This window comes from Pelecanus crispus, chromosome 2 (genome assembly GCF_030463565.1).
Source record: "Pelecanus crispus isolate bPelCri1 chromosome 2, bPelCri1.pri, whole genome shotgun sequence".
Classification (NCBI taxonomy): domain Eukaryota; kingdom Metazoa; phylum Chordata; class Aves; order Pelecaniformes; family Pelecanidae; genus Pelecanus; species Pelecanus crispus.
Genome location: NC_134644.1, coordinates 28,258,733 through 28,280,483, shown reverse-complemented (window position 1 = coordinate 28,280,483; position 21,751 = coordinate 28,258,733). Strand labels below are relative to the sequence as shown.

Genomic DNA, 21,751 nt, shown 5'->3' with positions numbered 1-21,751 from the left:
AAAATAAAACGTAAAATGTAACAAAACAATTTTCTTTTTGATGTTACGTTAGTACACGGCAGGAGTGAATCCAGCTGACACAATACCAATATGAATTGCTGCAAACCTTGCTAATCAAATGGTTTACTATAATTACTCTTTGTTGTTTGTGATCACATTGAGTTATCCAGTAATTCTGAAACATTCCAACCTGGAATACTACAGACTAAGTCTTTATTTACTTATAGTATTATTTTTTAACAATACTAAACTAATACTTGAATACAACTAACATTTTTCCATAATAAAGAGCATGTGTTTGTCATGGGAAAAAAAAGTGAAAAACAGTGTTTACCTTACAGGTGTTTAATAGTGAGTTTCCTATTTCAAAATACATCACATATATGTTTCCTATCTGGCCACTAAGTCATTTGCTGAGCCTGGCATAGCTGCTTACTTTTGCTGAAAATCCTTGATTAATTTCTTTGCCTTGTTATATTTCTTCTCCAGAGCCTGATACTGGCTTTGCGTCTCCTTGAGGTGCTCATTCACCGTGTGACACAGGGTTTGTGCCTCAATCCAGTAACTCTCTAATTTCATCATCCTTTCCTTATTCTCCTCAATGTTCTGCTGGAGTTGGGTCTTCTCCAATTCCCACCTCACCTTCTCATTCTCAGCAGCCTGCAGCTGAACCAAAGAGTGGAGATGCTGGTCAGTAAAAAGGTGCAAAGTGCTGACTAATCATTTAGGATGAATTCAAACACCACAGATAGTGAAAATCAGTGAATGAATAGCTATAAAAGTAATATACTAGCAGTGAAAATAGCATTCAAAGACAAAGAACATAGGCTGATACGTACATTATTCTTCCTCATAAAATGAAGCTGAACCTTTCCTCTGTGCAGCCAGTGCAGCCTCTGTGCTTCTCTGGGATATACCAACATGCTTTGAAAATGTCAATGGTGGAGTATTCAGGCAAACTGCAGGGTTAATCAGTCAGCACTGGGGATGCGTTTTGCTCTATGCATCTGGCTCAGGTGTTAGAAAGCATTCATATGCTTTCATAAAATAAGAAATTTCTTATTTTAGGGGAATCTGATTTCCAGGTTCTATATTTGATTTAAGAACAATTCAGAAAACAATTGGAAAAAACCCTATTGCATCTAATCTAACTATCTGCTTTTTTACCCAAATTAGAAAATCTATTGAATTCTTACAAAGTCTGTGTTCAGGTCATAATCTTGCTTAATCTAGAAAGCCAAACACAAAAGAGGTTGAAGCATAATTCAAAATTTAACATCAGGTCATAACCTAGAATCTTTTTTAATTTAAGCAAGCACAGAGTTTTGCATCCCATACTGAAACTATGTCAGAACTATTACCAGGACAAAGAGAACCTTTTATAAATATATTACCCTTGTTTTCTTTAAACTTGGTTACTGAGTTGTAAGGAGATAATATGAAAAGAAAAATATGCCCTTGCTGTTGAAGATTTCAGGTGCTACTTCTGCCAAATACATCAGCAGCTTAACTCTACAGCCAGCGCAGTTCCACTGCGAGTTCCACTCTTAGCACCAATGAAGTCCAATGACTTTTTCCAAGTGACCTTAGAGAAGTCCAAATTTTACTGCTGAGTTTATAATAAACCTTAGCTCCTTCGCTAGTGTGTTAGATTTTTTTGAGTTAGGCTTCTCTACTTCCCAGCTGAAGCTAGCTGCAGGTTTGAACATTTGGTGCTGGATAAGGGTAGGGTTGTTCAGCAGCTTGCATGTTTTAGCTCCCAGAATTTATGGAAAACAAAAAATGCCTTGACATCCTTGTTTACTTACCAAGACTGTTTAATTTGCTCTAGGCAGTTCTGCTAGCATCAAGGATGATGCACACAAAAAGAAAATAACTTGTTTGCAGTTCTATTAGTAATATACCTAAACTAGCCACATCTTCTTCGGCTCTGTTCAAAACATGAGGTAAATAAGTCCAACACAAAAAGGCACATTAACCCTAATCTTGCAAATGGATTTGCACAGATGAGTGTTTACACCCACGCATCACTGCCTCAAAGTCAATGGGGCTCGGCACCGTCCCAAGGGATTGACCATGCGGCTCCAACTGCTACATTGGAACTGGAAAGCAGAGGAAGAAAAGACTCCTGACTTTCTGAACTGAAACAGTACAACAGAAATTGTCCTTACAGAAAATAGCTGCACTCTGAATTTATTTTTAACAATAATTTATGCAGATTTGATAAACACTATGCAAAATACACGGTGAGTGCAAATAGTTGCTAGAAAGAAATAACAATCTCAAACCTTTTTCTGAAGTACAATTTTCACTTTGTCATCTTCTTATTTCCTTTATAATGTACTCAGACTCAAAGAGAAGGATGTCATTATAAAACCTAGTATTACTCAACAACTGAATTATCAGTTGACTTCCCATAAAGGTAATCCTAGTACAAAAAATACAATTTCTTTTTATTGCTATAGCAAATTCAATCTCACAAATAGCAACCGATTATGAGATGTTTTCTGTTAAACTGGTAAGCTTTTTCCTTTCTAGAGTATCTTTTAAAAAGAACTGCAACAATATTAAACAACTCTTTTTCTCTGGTACATAAAAAAGTAATTTTTATTAAACACCTTTAAATAAATGAGTTTTTTTACAAAAAATGTCCAAAAAAAGGAACTAACATAAACAGGATACTTTAACATCACTGGTAAATAAAAACCCTGCTTAGACTTGAATATTCAATCCAAATATAATTTTAAAACCTGAGACAATGCATTAGAATTGTAAAACCAGAAATCTGCCATTTAGTCATTATGATACCCCTTAAAATGTACGTTTCATTGACGCTACACAAGTTGGCAGTTTCTCTTAATAGCATCACTTAAGATTTTACTTGAAACTTTGAATAGAGAATATACACCAAGACAAGATTTAGCTGAGCCACTGTGCTTATTAATCAGCCTTTAATAAGGATGTTGACTTCTCCACCCACATAAAGATACATCTCTTCAGATCTGATTTTGCATGAGAGAGGAAAAAAACAGTGTGTATTAACTGTATATTGATTCTTACCTTCGTCTTCAGCTTCTGAATTTCAGCTTCTGTAACTGCATGTTTGATTTGCAACTAAAATTGAAAATATAAAATAAACAAGTGAAGTCACAGAGAGTACTCCAGTATTTTTTAAGCCTGTGCTGCAAGTTGAATACCTTATTACATAGCAGAAGGCCTTGAAGAGTGCTGCAGTGCAGTAGATTGTAAATTAAAATGTCTAGCTTGCAAAATGACTCAGTCTGTGCAACCTAATTAAAGATAGGATGCCGTCTAACCACTCATAATTTCAAATCAGAACATCCAATCTGTTTAGGAAAACCAAATGTCTTATGCTTAAAAAAAAAAAAATCGATGTTATCCTGCTGGGCTTTGCTCTCCTCTGACGTGAACGTGAAATACGTCCCAGTGTTGTCAGAAAGTCCCACTGCATTGATTAAAGCAGGCACGTTACAAAAAAAGCAAACATGGAAATAAGTGATTTAGCAACTCAAGAAGGCAGGAAAACCTTGAGGGAAGATTCCACGCATTTATTTCATGCAAGGAAAAAGGTGCACTGATGCTATCCTTCTCCACCGTTAGCTGGAGTTATTCTGCTCAAGCTAGCTAATCTCAGTTGAGAGCAGTTACAGGGGAAACTGTAAAAAACAGGAAACGGCATTCAAGCACACGGAATGATCGCAAGCAGATTAACAGCCCAGGCAGTGTGCTCAAGGTTGCAGCTGCATTACCAAGCAGCATGCCACAGCAACAGTGGATCTGTAGAAAGGGTCGGTGCTGAGGACCTGGCATCCACCCGCACACTTTCCAGGGGGATTTCTTTTGGACTAACCTACATTAGTCTGACCCTGTGGAGTGAATACTCATTAGCTCTTTGAGCGTATTAGGCAATGTCCTGAAACATCTTTAGTTTCACCCCAAAGGTCTGCTATTCGCAGGCTCCAAGAACTCTCTGAAGCACGAATCGAACCACAGCTTCAACAGCGCAACCCTAATCCAAACGGAAATGAGCATGCACATGCACCCAGTACTGGTCTGCAGCGGAATCCCTGCTGCTTTATTATTTAAAGCAGGCAGCAGGGACAAACTTCTGACAGGCCCCAAAACCTTAAATCTAAAGCACTGTTTAATCTGATCAGTGACTTGTGTGTGTTGGATTGAGGGCAAGGGCAAAACCTGAGTTACAGCCTGAGCTGGCACTGCAGTAGAGATAAAGCCTTCGTCCATTATTTATGAGTACCAGGAATAGTTACGGAAAAGCGTGTTTTACATGGGGGTTACCTCTCTTACAAGACTAACGGGAGCCTTTGGGAACAGTTCACATTGGGCTAACGGAGTACATGAGGGAGTTGTACTGAACCAGAAATTATCATCTCTGGTGAAGCAATGGCTACATCCTTGAAGACCAGGCTGTTAGTAAAAAAATGTACAAATAATTCAAAAGATAAGTTCTTCTGGAGGAGAGGAGTAATTTTCAAAATAACAGAAGCCATCACAGAGCTGATCAGTATAAGCTACTTTTGAAATTCCCTTTTCATAGAGCCTCTTGAACACACTTCTTGTGGGATAGGAAATGCACACTCTCAGATGCAGTTTGGTTTGCAAATCAGCCGTAAGTGATCTAGTGAATAATCCTAGTCCTTTCTGGTGGAGAATTACTGAATTTATGCTGGAAGGAATAAAGGAGGCACTGATGCAACCAGTTCCACCTGAGGAACAGTTTAGGAATCTTCTTTTCACTGCTCATTTCTTGGTCACTGTCTCCAGAGAAGACTGTAAGCACTTCTCGTCCCCAGGATCATCTCTTACTTACACTCACTTTTTGACTTTGCACTGAAAAGTGTAACGAATCTTCAAGTGCTCAGTGAAAACAGATAGTAGATTTCATTTCAAACGAAAGCAGTCACTGACTATAACCGCTTGCAGAAACATGTAAAATGTGGAGGCACACCAGGCACATTGGCAGGTGGAACATGCATGGGGCCAGACCGAACCTGCCCCGAGCACGCAGCTAACCCACAGATCACACGGGGTTCCTGAAGAAGTGCCACATCAGAGCAGGGCTACTGGTCCAGGACAGAGAGGTGCCAGTGCAAGCTGGGAACAGGGCACTCGGCAGCCCTGGAGCTGGTGTTAACAGCAAGAAGCGGCCAGTGGTGCTACTTCACCCAGGAGACCAGGAAGCCGAGAAGGATATACACCTTTTTGTAATCATACATAGTAGAGGAAACTAAGGAGATACTTTAAATTAGCATTTGCAAGAGGCTACTTGCATTTTTTGAGCTCACTCAATCCAACCTCTGATCTGCAATTTTCAGAGACTGAGAACTGTTTTTTCTCATCTTTCCATTTCTGTTAGTAGTGAAAAATTATGAAAGAACCATCTCAAAATGTTATGGTGTTCATAAAGTGCCCAGGCCTTTGCTTAGTTCTGCTAACTCATTGTTTTGGAGTGAGATAAAATCAGGGGAAGGATGGATGAGCTAGATAGACTTTGCCCTTTGCAGAGTTAATAATGAAATCAAAAAGCCAAGACTCAAAGCCTTAGGCTACCTGCTTACAGTCCACTCCCAACCCTTCTAAAACCCCACAAACCCAGAAGCAGCACTTAAATGGCTTATTATTACATACAAATAAACACCGAATTGTTGCATAAATGACAATCTGCTCAGGTACAGATGGTTTTAACAGTTATTTTTATACTCTCTGTTATTAAGTTAAAAAAATGAATACTGAGCACCCAGTCAGATCATTGAATCAGTACATGGTACAGCAGATCCCACTGAGGCAGAAGAAAAAAGACACTTTCCTGCCAGACAAATGCATAGCTGGACATCTACTTTTTTCTTTTTTTCCTTTTTTTAAAGAACTAATTAGACTTGTAGAATAGATGAGAAATACTAACACATTTAAAGGTTAGACTGAACACCAGACAAGGTCAACTGTTTCGCAAGCAAATCTGGACTCCACAGTTTAAAATTTTTAAGCAAGTTTACTATAAGGGGAGCAGAAATACCTTATTCCATGCCCCATATAATGCCAAACAAATTCTTGGCAGATACTATTTTGTATTTTTAGGTTTTCTAAGTAGATATAAAACTGTGAAGGCTTCATTTTAACAAAGACATTTTGAATAATTTCTGGCACATTTCCTTTTCAAAGATGTCTTGAAAAGCTGATTAATTTTCCTCAAAACAATAAAACTTTTAATAAAAAATAAGTTATATAGAGAAAATGGATTGAATTAATCTAAGAATGCAAAAGGTAGAATGGGATGAAAAGCTGGCAAATGTTTAAATATCCAGAGTACACTGGGAAACAAAGTACCCAACAGAATCTATTAATCTCCATGACAATTTTTATATAATAATTATATATCTTTGGATATGATAATAATCCATTTTTCATATATTTCATTAAGACATGAAATATGCTACCTAATTCTTACATAAGATGTCCCTTCTCCCTACAGATCTTGTCTCTCTTCAGTCATCACAGCTAAAATAAAGCTTCTAGCTCTTTCTCTCAAAGCAGTTAAGGAAAATCAGTCCCATTTTTCCTGTTTTACAGCCAGGAAAACAAGACTTGCAGCAGTGCAGTGATTCACCCAGGAATGCCCATCTCTCTTCTGACTTCCTTTCCAAAAGCAAGGCATTTCAAATAAGAGTGCTCTCAAAGTATGTGAGCACATTTTTCATTGCAAAGACTGAATTCAACTAATTAGGTCAAACTATTACGCTTAAAGATTATGTCCAACCCACTTGTTTAATACTTTCATTAATCTCTGGAGTAAGAACAAGAAAGAACAGTTATTCTTTACATACAATTCCAGAAAACACTGTGTGGGCTTGTGCATCGTGATCTCGAACAAGTCCTCTAGTGTTGGAAGAATTCAGGGCAAATACCAAGAAAAATACATGTACTCACTCTGTAGCAGCCAACAAAATGCAGCTGTGTACTGTTAAATACAATCAGTGAAACAAAAGTGGCATGCTCGTAACAGGGGTAACTGTGTGGCTTAGTGAAAAAGAGTCCACTCTTATGCAGGAACATTTAATACTTTCTTCTCAGGCTCTCATGTGCACTTAAACTGGAGGATCCCAAAGTCCCTTCATCTGATCTCCTCTACACCAGCATTTTGAAGCCATTATGTCAGACAGGTCTGCAAATAGCTTCAAATCAGTTTGGACATGCTCATGTATGGCAACAGCCCAAGCTGATGAAAACTGTATTCAAGCATAGTTTTACAGGTAATTTATTCAAAGGTGAGTGTCTCGCCCATCTGTGGTTTGCATAGCCTTGGTACATGGGCACAATCAGAATGGTAGCGTCTTCCCACTGCTTTGAGAAAGTATCACTATGTATGATGCAAAGTATTAGAAAATGAAGTAAATTGTTCTGCTAATTTGCATAAGAGCCTGGAACTTGAAATATGGAGTGAGAAAATTACCATTTAAATAAAAAACTTTCAGGAAACAACGATGAATAACAGTAGGCATCCAAAGGCTGAAAAGGGTATCAGCAGAAAAGGGCAAGACTGGTTGCTCATTGACTTGATTACTTTCCATACATTACTCTCACTAGAGAGTAGTTAGAACATATATTTATAGAAGATAAAGTATCTGGTTTGAGGGGAGGAAAGGGGAAGGGGAGAGGACAGGGCAAGAAGGATAAAAAGGAGAGGCTCCCTTTTTAAAAGGGATTTTAAAACTCCTTTCTGGGCCCATGTTCTGCTGCTCAAATCTCCTGAGGTTTTGGCTCCTTTTACCCCTTCCATCTTCCTGTACTTAAAAAGAAAAATGTTCTTTATTGTCACCACTCAGCCCATTACTGTGGGCTTAGATAAACCCAACTGTTTCATTTCTTTATTTGCATCAGAATTCAGGAAAGCTCAGAAATAAATCACATCAAAAGCGCAGCCTAAAATACAGAAGAAATGTTTCTCAGTACTTTGGTATGTTAAGTTATACAAATTCAACGACCACAACGAACACCACTGATTCAAGCCCCAGTTAGTACCAGTGGATGCTATACAAACTCTGTTTGGTAAAACACCAGCTTGAAATATGCCTGCTTCCCCAATACAGCATCTTTCTAAACACATGGCCAAACATATGACACTGCTGTACATTGACGAGTTGCTGTGTAATGGTATAGGATGAGCTCCACATGTCTCTTTTCACTGAAATTTAGCATTTGCCGTTTGGTTTTCCTGATCACTTTTGACTGGAATCTTACCAAAAAAACCCCAACAAACCAAATCAAAACACCGTGCAGCAATCTGCTAGTAATGAATTAATTTGCACTTTGTCTTCCTGGTCAAAAAATGGAAACTAAGTGATGAGGCAGAATAACTTCTGTGCTGAAAACTTAAATTATACATTATCCCCACCAATGCAATAGTCACCTGAAAGCTGATGCTAAAACAACTCTGAGGAACAGTTCCACTTCTTTTAAGCAGAACTTTTTGAGTCATTCAAAAGTACTGAGTATACTAACAGCTAGAAATCAACGCTAGTTTTCAAGAGAAAAAACAACCACTGAGCAATGAGATAACCAGAAATCTAATTCCAGTAAGATATTTCAGGAATATTTTCTCATCTATAACTTACCTCTTTGAATTTGTGAGCAAGCTTGCTGGTGTCCACATCACTGGGAGAGAACATGTCATCATTTTCAGGGAGATCGAACACTTCAATAGCCATGTCACCTCCTGGAAGGACAGGTCCCATGTCTTCATCTTCTTCATCTGTAGCATATTCCCCTGTCTTAATTTTATAGCATTTAAGAAATTCCAGTTATCCTCTTATTAGGCAGAGACTGTTCAAAGAGTAACTAAGCTACTGTGCAAACACAGCATACTGCATACAAAAAAGGTTATCTTTTTCTTTAGCTGTAATCCCAGTACTTGCGAATTCTACCAGACAAAATGCAACGCCACAGTAGTATTTCAGAACATTGAGAGAGAGGAAAAAGCAGTGTGTTAAGCATTACTGGCTCTATATTTCAATGGTTTTCATTCTTTTCCAACTGATGCCTCTTTCCCATAGGAAGACCTCTCCAAATTTATCTCAGATTTAACAAGGAATCTTTTCCAAACAGAAATAAGAGCAGAATAGGACTGACAGGATCTTGATTAGCCTTTTGTAAGACATCTGGAGGAGGTAATTCTCCAGTGATATTCCATGTTGAATTTGAAAATCCATTGATTTGTTCTTTATAAACAAATAGAAAAGTCACGCCCACACAGAAAGACAACAGTAGGAAAAAGAAACTGAGTGTCAGAGGCAAGTTCAGAGACTGAAGTCAGGGTTTACTAAATTTCCACCCTGAATAAGGAGCTGCTTCTAGCTAGTTTTAAACAGAAAACGCGGGTGTTTCTTGGGCTGGTAAACCATGAGATGTGAACAATTTGGTGACAAAACAGAATTTTAAAAAATCAGAAGCTACAATCAGTATCTCAAGGTTAAACAAAATAAAACAATAATACTGAAAAGAAAAAGCTTGCAATATTAAACCCCAAGTTGCCTAGGCAATACACCTGTGCTCATCTCTCCCCATGCCTAAGGTGGCTGGGTACCACTTTGCTTTAGCTGGGCTCCCTCTGGAAGCCGGAGTACATCGTGTACGGATCACGAAGAGCCTGCTGGCTATGCAAATGACTATGCAAACACAGTATAGCGCAAACACTTCTCTCGGGGCCACATCTGGATTTGTAAAGCTTGGGACTCAATAAATACATGGAAAAAGGAAGGGTGGGGGAAGAGGTGCAGTCCTTCTCATGTTTACATAGTAGTAACACCAAAATTTTGACACAATGTTTTTGTTCATGAGCTTTCAGTTCCTGAGATGAAGGTGCATAATATTATTATCAGAAGTATATTCCCAGTAGTGCTATGATTATCTATTAGTGTCACTGTTTGTCAAAAGAACTTTCCAAAACAACAGGTAAGAGCTCAGATGTCCAAACAACAGTTCGAATCTCAACTTCCTACCTTAACTTAGTTTCTCAGCTGTTGTTGAGGCTTATGTAAATCTCAATTAAAAAGCATGGAAGCACGTTAAGTCTAGGTGCACAAGTACACACAGACAGAAAAGATGTATGTATGCGTCCAACAACAGGGTGATACACTTGTAATAAAACATCACCATTTCTTGGATAAATAGCACATAGGATCATAGAATCAGAGAATGGTTTGAGTTGGAAGGGACCTTTAAAGATCATGAGAAATATATATTCTCCTTCTTTAAAACCACTAAAGTTTTAAAAAACAAACAATGCCAAAACACACTGAAAGCACAGAATGATTTGGTAAAATCTTGTGATGTTAAAAGAACTATCAAAAAAAAGGTGAGTCACCGACATGCACCACCCATCCATACTTTAAACGTCACTATTAATGCGAGCCACTTCTTAGGAGAGGTATCTCTGTCTCTATAAATAGCTACATATTCTCCAACGAAATAAACAGTAACCATTTATTTTACATAGTTTATATGTACTAAGAATCTCAGTAGTCTTCAACAAAAAAAGTTAACAGCTGGTTTTGCTTCTTTTTTCCTTATTTAAAACAGAAGCAAGGAACACACAATCCATCTCACCGGAGTTTTCAGGCATGTTAACATTACAGCTAAACAAAACAAAACCTGAAATTAAACTTCTCATTCTGTAGGTCCAGATCTCACACGCATACACAAAATCTTCTGTTACACTACACTTGTAGTAACTTCTGCTTCTATTTTATTCCCCACAGCTACATGCAGTTACTGTCTAAACAGAAAATTAGGCTGCTAACTCTCCTGGCTTTTTCCAGGAGCATGTAACACCACCTTCACACACCATCAGGGCAGCGAGAAGCAGAACAAACAACTCTAAAATCCCAGCAAGATTTCAATGAAATGAATTATTGTGGGGACAAAATACTAACACCATCCATGTACTGTCAATTTTGCAGTCATTATCCCTGAAAAATCAATAAGGTGATACACAACTATAATTTCTACATGAAAAAAACATCTTGGCAGGTCCATCAGCAGTGGCAAGGAAATCTTTGAAGCATGAAAAGAAGAAGCAGAAATAGGATTGTTAACTAGCAAACTCATGCCCGGTTTATGTAAAAAAACAGATCTGGCTCAGCTACATGTGCATTTTAAAGGAATATATTAATTTAATGCAAAATCCTAAATGTATTTACCAATTTTGGTGAATGAATAAAACAGATGAGTTTAGTTAAAACTGATTCCTCCAAAGACAACTAAAAAGAAGTACTTCATACAAAAAGAAAAACGAACACATATGAAGGACTAAGTTATACTGGGGAAAAATTCAGGAACAGGCAATATTCTACTGGCCTCAGGAGCCAGAGTGTTTGAAGAGGGACATCAGGCAGCTTAAAATGAACACAAAGGAAAATCTTGCTTCAAATTGTACATAATGGGTGTCGATGGGCACAGTGATTTTTGTTTCAATTAATACAAAAAGTAGTCATCAAAGCAAAGCACTGCAGTTGGCTCAGGTAAACAAGACAGCAGGATGACACAAACACATTACAGAACACAGAAATAAATCACTTTTTTTTCGCCTTCAAAAGAATGGGATCCGATCTCATAATCACATGAAACACAAATTACAGGTTCAAAAGAACCAATGTGTGCTTTAAGGAAATACATGTCATAAACTACAGGAAACATACTTTCTCCAAAAATATTATCTCTGCTGACTTTCGTTTCACCTGAAACTAGTAGAAGGTTGTTCAGACCCTGTGCCACTAAGCTAGAATAGGAAATTCAGGGTTTTACAAGCAGCAGCAAGGCACAGACAAAAGTTATTTTACTTCAAAATATCAAAGCCTTGTAAGGTAACAGTTGTTATCATAAGTGCCTGAGGTTCCTTGCAATACATTTTGTTTTCTTAGCTGACAACAGCAGTAATATTTTTTACTCAATAGTCAATGAAAACTTACATGGTCTTGAAGGAAAATCTCGGGACTCTTCAGTCTGTATTGGTGAGCAAAATTCATCCATGCAAAAAACGCTATTTCTCACTTCAGCAGCATGCAGGGCTTAAGCTTATCCCATCCACAGCAATAGCTTCTGATATTAGCCGTTCAATTTTGCTACATGCTATCACAGCTAATAGCATGACATTATCTTTATAAACATGAACTGCAGTTTCCCACTTTAAAAGGGAAAATATGTTACTCACATTGTTTAACTGCCTTGTAAATTCTTGAAATGGGCCTAACACTCCCAAGCAGAAAGAAGGAGCAGCAGCACCAGCCAGGATAATGCAGACAGACCTTCCCCAAATCACCATAACAAAGGCTGCATCAAGCTAAATCTTTTGTTTGTGCTGAAACTCTCCCACAATCAGGGAACACGGTTTGAAGAACTATAAAAATAACCCAAGCCCACCTCTTCATTTGATTTTTTTCATGGTTTATACTTAATCCTTTCAAAAGAGCAAAGAAAAATACAATGGTATACTATCAATCATCGCTTTTACAGGAGTGCTTCATATTAATGATGTTGGAAAAACCGTACTCTCTGAAAGATCTTGTTTAACAAATGTATTCTGTGGGTGTTAAGACATTCAAGCACATTGCAACGTTTTTCTTTTCGTGTGTGTCAAGATGTTCTTCAATGGTTCTAATGTAGCTTTCCTCTCAGAATGTCTTGATAAACGAGAATTAAACATGAAAAAATACTCAAATGACTATTAGTGATATTAAAATACATTAAAATGTCACTTGCATAAAACTACTTGTCCGTGGCCACAGAGTGAATAGAATTTTGCAATACGTTATTAATTTCACATCCTGTATCACCATATGCAGCCTTCAGGGGAACAGGTCATCTGCTTTATGTGACTTTTTGCCATTCACTGTAGAACATGAAGAAGATAATACCATGTTCAAATCAAAATTCCAATAAATGGCAGAATTTGACTAAAATGTGCACAGAACACTGTGTTAACACAGGGAAGTCAAAAGGTTTCAGTCCAGGATACAGATTCAGGTCATACTTAACACACTAAGTAGGAAATACCAAGCGCCTACTTCAAAGCCCTTCAATTTTGTTTTCTGACAGGATACAACAAATTAAAAGGATATAGGATTTTAGGAAGCTAGACAAACTGGTGTTGAGTAAACTCTGCAGCAGGCTATCTAGATGTAGCACCTGAAACACCACACTCTCCCAGATTTACTGGAGTTAGCACAGGCTCATTGGGAAATGCCAACACTACCTATCGTAAGTAGTATTTGAGAAATAATTGATACTACTGGCTCTGCTTGGCTCGTGGGAGCTTAACAACAAATTATGAGCTGTTGCACATTTATCCTGCTTGTCTTTGCATGGACCCCATTGTGGGCATCTCTTTTCTTTTAGTGTTCATCAGTTCTGCACAAGGTTATTTGTGTTTCCATGCAAAGACTTAAATGAAGGAGGATCTGAAAGCATCCTGCAACCCTGCGACGACCTGCAGCCCATGGTAACAGCAGATTCTGAAGTGCAGGGATGCAGGGCATTTATATAGTAAATTATGTATCTTTCCGCATTACTTATATAGTAAATGATGTATCTTTTGGAAACGTGTATTAGTGTGAATCTTACACAACAAATAACCGTCACGTAATATTCCTGCAAGGCAATGGAATGAGAAGTTACAGCAGGCTAACAAATGTCTCTCTAATTTAGCATCTGACTCTAGTCCAGTGCACGCTGGCTGGCAGAAGTCAAAATTGCCTCAATAAAGCCGCTATTTTAAAGAACTCGGATCCTTCCATAATAGCTAGATGCTGCTTGGGCTATGATGAAGACTGTCCTAAGTTTCAAAACAGAGGAAATCCAGCCAGCTGGTGGCACAGCAAGATAAAACACCAGGACTCGCACATGCCTGGCACGCGCTCTCTTCCTGCGATTTGATCAGCTCTACCAAACAGAGTCATGTGCGCTGACTCCAGGACTAACAGATCACTGATACCCTGCTCCGGAAACCTGGTGTTATTGATGTCTTTGTGGCAAAGTCTCTGAGGCTCAGAATCTGACAACCTGAATGGAGGGTTGAATAAAGAATCATTTTCTTGTTTATTTATGCAGCATTGTAGCTGGAGATCCATGTTACCGTATTTTAAGAATTGTATGAAAATGAATACGAGAGTTTGGTAGCTCTGAGACTGAGCAATTCCAGTGTAATTCTGTGTCACCTCAGCACAAAACTCCTTACACTGGCAACCCAATATTCCTGAACTTCATGCAGTCAGAATCACTATCACTTTGAGGAAATGAACTCGAAAGGGTAGGGCTTTTTGTACATTTGTGGATATTCATTCAGACAGTGTAAATTGAGATTTTCTTGACCAAAAGACACCCTGCTTACCAAGCCCAAAGAATGCAGGGCTGGCAGTGGTGTCTGGTATACAGCAACATAAACCCAGCCACATCTGCCCTCACAAAGCAAGGTGAACTCAAAGTAGTAATGCTTGTATTTGACAGCAAACGCAGCAGAAGTGCTTGTGGTGACCAAAAATGTCTTTGAACTGTGTCTAATGTGCATTAGATCACAGCTTCCATTGTGTCAGTTCCCTGGGAATGGTGCAAATTATGTGAGTTTACTTGGATGGCATAGTCAGGTGACCAAAAAAAATATATATAAAAAATATATATAAAAAATATATATAAAATCGACTTCTGATAAGTCTGTTAATTAATAAAGGGAACACACCTCATTGCATACTTTAGTAACTACACCCCAGTCGTCTATTCTGAGAATAAGGTTTACCACCCTGGTCCCAAATATATATATATGTGGCATCAAGTAGGAAACAGGTATGATCTTCAATGACCCCAAGGTAGTTTTTGAGAACTGAAGTACTGCATTTGCTCTGAAGCCTAATTCCTTCTCCTTCCAAAAGAGATCTTTGATGAAACTCTGGATCTCTCCTGGTAGATGTGTTTTCCTTTCTTCTTCCTCTGTTCCTCGCATACTGCATAAAAGTCCCCTTAGCACAGCAAACGCCAATGATCAAAAAGCACATCATGGTCACAGAGGTGGTCATCATCCTCAATGTAGTGCTAGGATAAGAAAAGATGCCTTTGACTCTGTAAATTACTTGCCCTACCTTATCTTCTCCTATAATCCAAAGGCACTACCAATAGAAAACACTTTGTGCATTTAGTATTTTTTGTGTTAAAAATTTATGCAGTGAACAGGGCTTAAGAGTTTGTAGCCACTGAATTGCAAGGACAACAAGACACATCACAAAAAGACACATCACAAAAAGTGTCTGATACCTACTCACCCCTGTCCTCTTTCACTATGGTGCTGAGAAACGCCTGCATGGTCATCAGTGCAAAAACGTCACCGTCAGCATCAGCACAGCAACAACCCCTACTGAAGGCTGAGGTACTACCGGGATCAGTGTTGATCTATATGGTTTTAATGGTTTCTTTATTGCCAGATCTTGAGTTATGACATCTGTGTGGTGCATGAAGGTTCCTTTGAGATTTTTTGCAGGTGGATGCGTCCTCTAGCTAAAAGGTGTAATGCATCAATTGCTCACAGAGGTCTGCCTTCAGCTGCACACCGCTCTACGTGCGAGTACACAGTGAGAAGGATTTGAACATCAGGCATTTAGGACACACCTCTGGTGCCAATATGAAAGCTATCAGACTATGTTTACTGTAAAATGGTATCACGGGTCTTCAAACCCTGATGTCTACAGCATGCTGTGATAAGTTATGAGAAGTCTCTTGTTCCAAAGGCTAGAGGGAGTTGTCTCTTTTTTGTTTTTGAGAAAATGGTAGACTTCCTTCAAGAAATTAGTCAAGGTCTTGAATTTTAATTCTAGATTAAACAGAAGTTAGAAGACTTGCATGTTTGTATAGTTTGAGGAGGCAACAGGGAGGATATGGATTTTCTAGCCTTCATGATCGCACACAGGCACACATACATATGCATCCCCAATACAGACGAGTACAACTTTTATTTATACGAGTTAAATACGCACCTATGACAGGATTCATTCTAAAACACATTAAATTATTTTTATTTTTAATATGAGTGGAAATTAAAGTAAGTGAAAGCATCACTGGGGCTAGATAGGATTTTTACTTAGTTTTCTGGGACACTTCTGATTGTTCTGACCTATTGTGAGTTTAACAGTGTGTTTCAAAATCCGAGTGTATCCTGATTTTATCTCAGAGGGTTTTTTTTTTTCTCTATTTCACTGTTTAGAAGCCTTGTCTCAGTACCTAAAGGAAAACTAAACTGAAATAAATGCATAGCACGAATTCTCTATCTCCCCTTCTCTATCACCTTCTTCCACAAATAAAATAAAAAATATGGCCCAGGACAAAACACACTAATACATGGAGCCTGGCATTTCAAATAATATTCTTCAAGATAATGCAAAATGAAGGTGGTATGCTTGGGCTATGTGGAAGCCATTTGTTACAACAACTGCCTTTTACCTTAACCCAGCAGCTAATTTAGGGAGTAACACAGACAGCAGTCTCTGAAAAAGCTCTCCCATTAATCTTTCCAAGTATCTCGGTATTTAGGCATATCAGGAATTTTAAGAGAATGGAAAGAAATAATGGAAAATTTAATGTATAAAGTTGATAGTTTCAAAACCTTTGCATTGGGACATCAGGCACTAATTGTGAACATCAATACACGGTTCAGACAAGGTAGATTAATTCTCTATCCTCTGGAATATCTGTTCATACAGAAACAAAAAGCAGCGTGTGGAAGGAGGGGTCTGTCTTACTTGGAATTTTCAGAAAATTTCTTAATGTTCTGAATTAAGAAGAACATCAGTTCTTCCAGGAAAAAAAGAAAAAGGTCTAAAACTTCCTCAACCCCCTCCAAGTTAGAAGGCAACTTTTACCAGTTTTCACAAAAAAATAATGTTTCAGTGCACAAGCAAACCGACTTTATTTCCCATATTTCAGAAAAGCATATGCCTTCAGAGGAAGAGCAGTAATTACAGAAGCGTTGACCAATTTGATATTTACTCTTCTGGAACAAAACAAATATTTTAAATCCATGCTGAAAAGCTTTTCAGTAACTTTGTCCTTCAAGCAAGATTCATCATCAAAATCTGTAAAAATCAGCAGCAGAGGTAATGGAGAGGGCCAGAAGCTGACCTCTGAGTGACAATTAAAAAGAAGGAATTAGGAACAGAAAACAGAACATTAAAAAACACCGAACAGTGGAACACTAGACAGTCTGTTACCTCATCATCATCTGCATCATACTGTGCATAATGCTGTTCCAGCAGCTCTCTTTGGCGGCGTTCTTGTTCTAGAGTTTGGCTAATCAGCTGCGCAACCTCACTCACTTGTCCCGGTTTTTCTCGTCCAATTACAAACCTATACAAAACATTAGTGAAAAAATATTACTCCTACTGTTTTACCAAAATTCTAGATTTTTAGCCGTGTTTTGTATAGAGGGTAGCCTTCTTCTCCGAAGATACATGGCTGTGACTGTTTTAAATGTGTTCTGTGGATGACATTTTCCAGAGGGCACTGTATGCAAGACTAGGAGTGATCAGACCATGACAGTATTTACAGGAGGGGGAAAAAAGAAGTGACCATTAAAGCCTTCACTCCAAATTTCGGTAAAACAGATTGTCTGAGTCTGAACTTTATGGACACAGACCTAAAGTGGGGCAATTGTTAAAAAATGTATCAGCACTTTCATTCCCTTTCGAGCACCGTATTTCCCAGAAGCCTACAGAAGACCAGATGCCCAGTAACAGCACAGACACACTGCTGGCAGCTCGTGGTGAAAGGAAAATGCACCGGAGTAACTTCTTTCTCCGTCTTGACTTGGAAGATATTTCTGAGCTTTAATATTTGCCTTCCTCCTGTCTATAACAGGGAATCTATTTCCACATTTTTAAATCTGACAGACACTTCCCCTAATTTTAAGCCACATTTAACCCTTTTATTTCATGAACTTCTGTTGCTAAGGAGCATTTTTCTCCACTGTTAGCTATTGCTGAACACTAGGAGCACATTCCTTAGGCTTAACAGAAGACAAGGGAAGTGCCTCTTTCTTGGTTGAGACTTAAAAGACTGCTTACCAATCTTGCTTTCAGCAAGTGAAATTCAGAATTGGCTTGGATTCTAACACTTTTTTTACTTTTTTTCAGCACAGTGGCGTAACTGGAATTAGATATTTTGCTCTCTATAGTATTAATGATAAACACCCATTATACAGTACCAACACACCGTGAACTACTGAACAAAAGCACAATTTAAAGATGTCAAGCTGAAGGTATATTTTCTTAGCAGGCTAGAAAGACAATTAGGTAATTACAGTATTATGCAGAGCTGAAAAGCATGATCAGGTGACCCTGAAATACTGCATATGGTAAATTATTTGTTTCCACAACATTTGGCTCAAATGATGAATTTAATTTATTATTGGAATGAGAGGTAGAAATGTGCATTATATCCCATGTAAGAAAATTATTTTCATTAGTACTGCCTATCACTGTGCAAGTCATTTGGTATTTGGCATCCATGTGTGAGCCATCTTCCCGTGAGTGGATGACCCTGAGTCCATTTTCTATGCCAAACAATTTGTCAGACTCTGTGAAGTCAGGCGCTACAGAAAATAATACAATTTGGAGATTATTTCAACACCATCAAAATATCCAAGTCAGTAATTACTTCCAAAAGGATAAGAAAGGTGAGACTGAGTGATTCCATTTGAAATAATGACACAAGGCCCTCTGAAAATAATTTGAAATGAAGTGTCTTAGTTTAAAAACATTTATAGAAAATACAGCAGAAACTAGAAAAAAATCAAGGAAATAACATCAGCTTTTTAATCCTGGTCAAAACAGATCACAGTCTGGCCCTCATATCCTACTATTACGAAATATGACATTGATTCTCAGTAATGATAAAGACCTTGGGCTGAAAGAAAAGGAATGTTTCTTCATGGCCCCTATACTTCATCTGTTCTGCATACTGACTCATAGTCAGATTCTGTTTCCTCTGAATTTTAATTTTAGAGCCAAGTATTACAAAGACTAAACCAGCCATGTTTTCAGTCTCAGTTGGGAGGAACAACGAACTTTTGATATTACTACATGAAGTAAAAAAGGATTCAACCCATATTTGCTACACATATGTCTCCTCTAATGTAAAAACAAATTAAAAGAAAATATGGAAAAAAAAAACCCCTTCTATTTTAAACAAACATTTTAAGCAACATTATGCATGACTGTATTATTTATACATAGTAGTGAGAGCATCATGTTTGTAAACACAAGGGAGATCACCAATGTGGTAAATTATGGATCCACACAAAGTGATGCAAATATTGTATTCCCTCCTGCCCTCTGCCTGATAATTCACCTCCCTTGGAAAATAAGAGACTCAAAATTCTTCATATAATCATTTTTGTACACTGAAAACCTAGAACAAACAATATGTAATGCATCTGAAGTCTGGTAACTCCTGATTATTTAGGAGTGGTTTTGACACATTAGACTGTAATGCAATAATATTTTCATTGAGACAAACAAGTTTAGGTAGGATGTAAAAATGTAAAAGCTTATTAATTGAATTTTTCTTCTCATGCCAAAGCCACTCACAGTTTATAGTGATGTGATTTTCAAGGCTTAATCACATGTCAGAATGAAGTTCCTCAATGATACCTGAAGCTGTTAGATGATACATGAATAAAAGCCTCAAAGCAATGACAAAGTTTAAAGCAAATATTTTCCAAAACAGAAATATGCAAGGAACATTTTATTTTCCTACAATTTACTGCCTTAAAGTGAGACATTTCCAAAGTGTCTGAAAATAAATATTTAGAAGCATTCAATCTACGATTGATGTCGGTTCTAGATAAAGAATTGTAAATTTGTCAAATGGAATACTACATCGCCAACAATTAACAGTTTTGACAAAATAAACTAAACCGTTTGTCATGTTACATTCCATGACCTTAAGAATACCATGCTGCATATAATTATGTTTAAGTTGTAACTAAAATAAGCCATAAACTATAAATTTATAATTTAAAGAGATGAATATTTCTCTTAGAAAATGCTAAAGCAGAGGCAGTTATTAAAATGCTAAGCATGAATTAGATCTTTATGCCTAGAATGGTTTTAAATACAAGAACTATCATAATCTGAAGTGTTTAAATACGAAAAAGAGACATAAGGTTGTGATTCACTGACCAAAAAATTAGTCACTGAACCATAATATGCACACTTCAACGAAGTGGCTAATTATGTATTTCTCATCACTCTGGCTCACCAAAATTAAGCACATGCATTTCAGACTTGATTAATTAGTCTCAAGGGCCAAAAGTATTATAACAAAGAACAATAAATTCTATCAGTAATAACATATTTAAGGAACTGGTTATGTTTCTGGATATGAGACAAATGAGGGTTTTAAAGCCTTTAAACCTCATGGCGATAATATTCCCCTTAATTATTAAAGCTAGCAACTGCAAAATAAAACCCAGTGAATCTGTGATGCTGTACTACAAGCCATCACTGTGCTAAATCTCAGACCACTACTGATTATTTCTGATGCCCACGAAAAAGAGAGAGGAGAGAACATCACACAGAAGCAGGGCATGAACTGACCTTGATATTCAGAGCTACACACAATCTAGCTGAATTACCAGCTGTGAAATATTCTCTTCAGTTGTGGTTAAAACAAACAGGGACAGAGCTGGGAATATAAATAATATTTGACTCTATCTTGGATTTAAGAAGATCTAAAAATACACAGTATCTGGAGAAATTGAAAAATTAAACTACAGTAATGGCAGTTAAAAAAAGCATTCTACTGAAAGTGGCAGCAACTCTTACATCTCCTGCAATCCAGTCATGATTTGATGATTTCAAAGCACACCTGATTTATGGCTTTCTGCATAATTCCAGCTTTTATTAAATGAGGATCTGCAGACCTGTGCTTCTTGAAATAACAAAAAACAATTTATTGATATTTTTTTACCAACCATGGGAACCAGAAACATTATTATAAGAATTAATTAAAAAATATTGCCATTTTGAAAAGAACTTTGGTACTAGAAAAATGTACGAAGGCACCAACTCTGTGAAACAAACCTGAAGTTCTGCAGCATGGATTTTTAGTGACATGAGTTGATGATTTCTCCTAAAAATACTTCAGGCATTAAGTGCTCAGTTAAAAATAATTTAGCATAGATTCCTTAAATTCAGCAAAAATCAAGTAAGAATACAGCAGACTCATTCTAAGAAATAAAGAATTTTTTTTTCTCCAACAGGATTCACAATTTTTTCTTCTACTCTTTCCTAAAATACAGTTTAGTCAATAAAAATGTACAGTAAATATCATTGCATTTGGAGGAGTTTTACAGTTGGATTTTAAAAATGGTTTTCCTCTGAGCTTTAAAGCACAAACCTGCTTCTGCTACCATTTATCTAATTTACTTCAAGATGTCTTCAATTACCTACTCTGGCTGCTTCCATTAGGATAATAGCCATATAATTAATCCGAAGTGCTAAAAGTGGTGTGAACCTTGTAAGAAGGCAGTTTTATTTAGTCACAGCAGTGCAAGCTGGAACTTGTCAGGTTTTCATGAACAAGATCAAGCTCTCTTAAAAGACGGCAGCCTCAAAAGTAGAGGTCGCTGACTGGACATACAGAATTCACAACCTGTGAGCTTCCATTACACTTTTTCAGT

The 21,751-nt window shown here is 37.5% G+C and overlaps 1 protein-coding gene across 4 annotated transcripts in view; it reads right to left on the bottom strand.

Annotated features, from left to right (window-relative positions):
- PPP1R9A (protein phosphatase 1 regulatory subunit 9A) overlaps positions 1-21,751 on the bottom strand; it is a 144,786-nt gene that overhangs the window by 25,032 nt on the left and 98,003 nt on the right. For all 4 annotated transcript variants that reach the window (XM_075705199.1, XM_075705200.1, XM_075705201.1 and 1 more), the window contains exons 5-8: positions 17,280-17,415; positions 8,652-8,807; positions 3,061-3,114; positions 437-666 (exon numbers count right to left, since the gene is read on the bottom strand). In XM_075705199.1, coding sequence (XP_075561314.1) covers positions 437-666; positions 3,061-3,114; positions 8,652-8,807; positions 17,280-17,415 — 576 coding nt within the window. The remainder of the gene's footprint in view (positions 1-436; positions 667-3,060; positions 3,115-8,651; positions 8,808-17,279; positions 17,416-21,751) is intronic.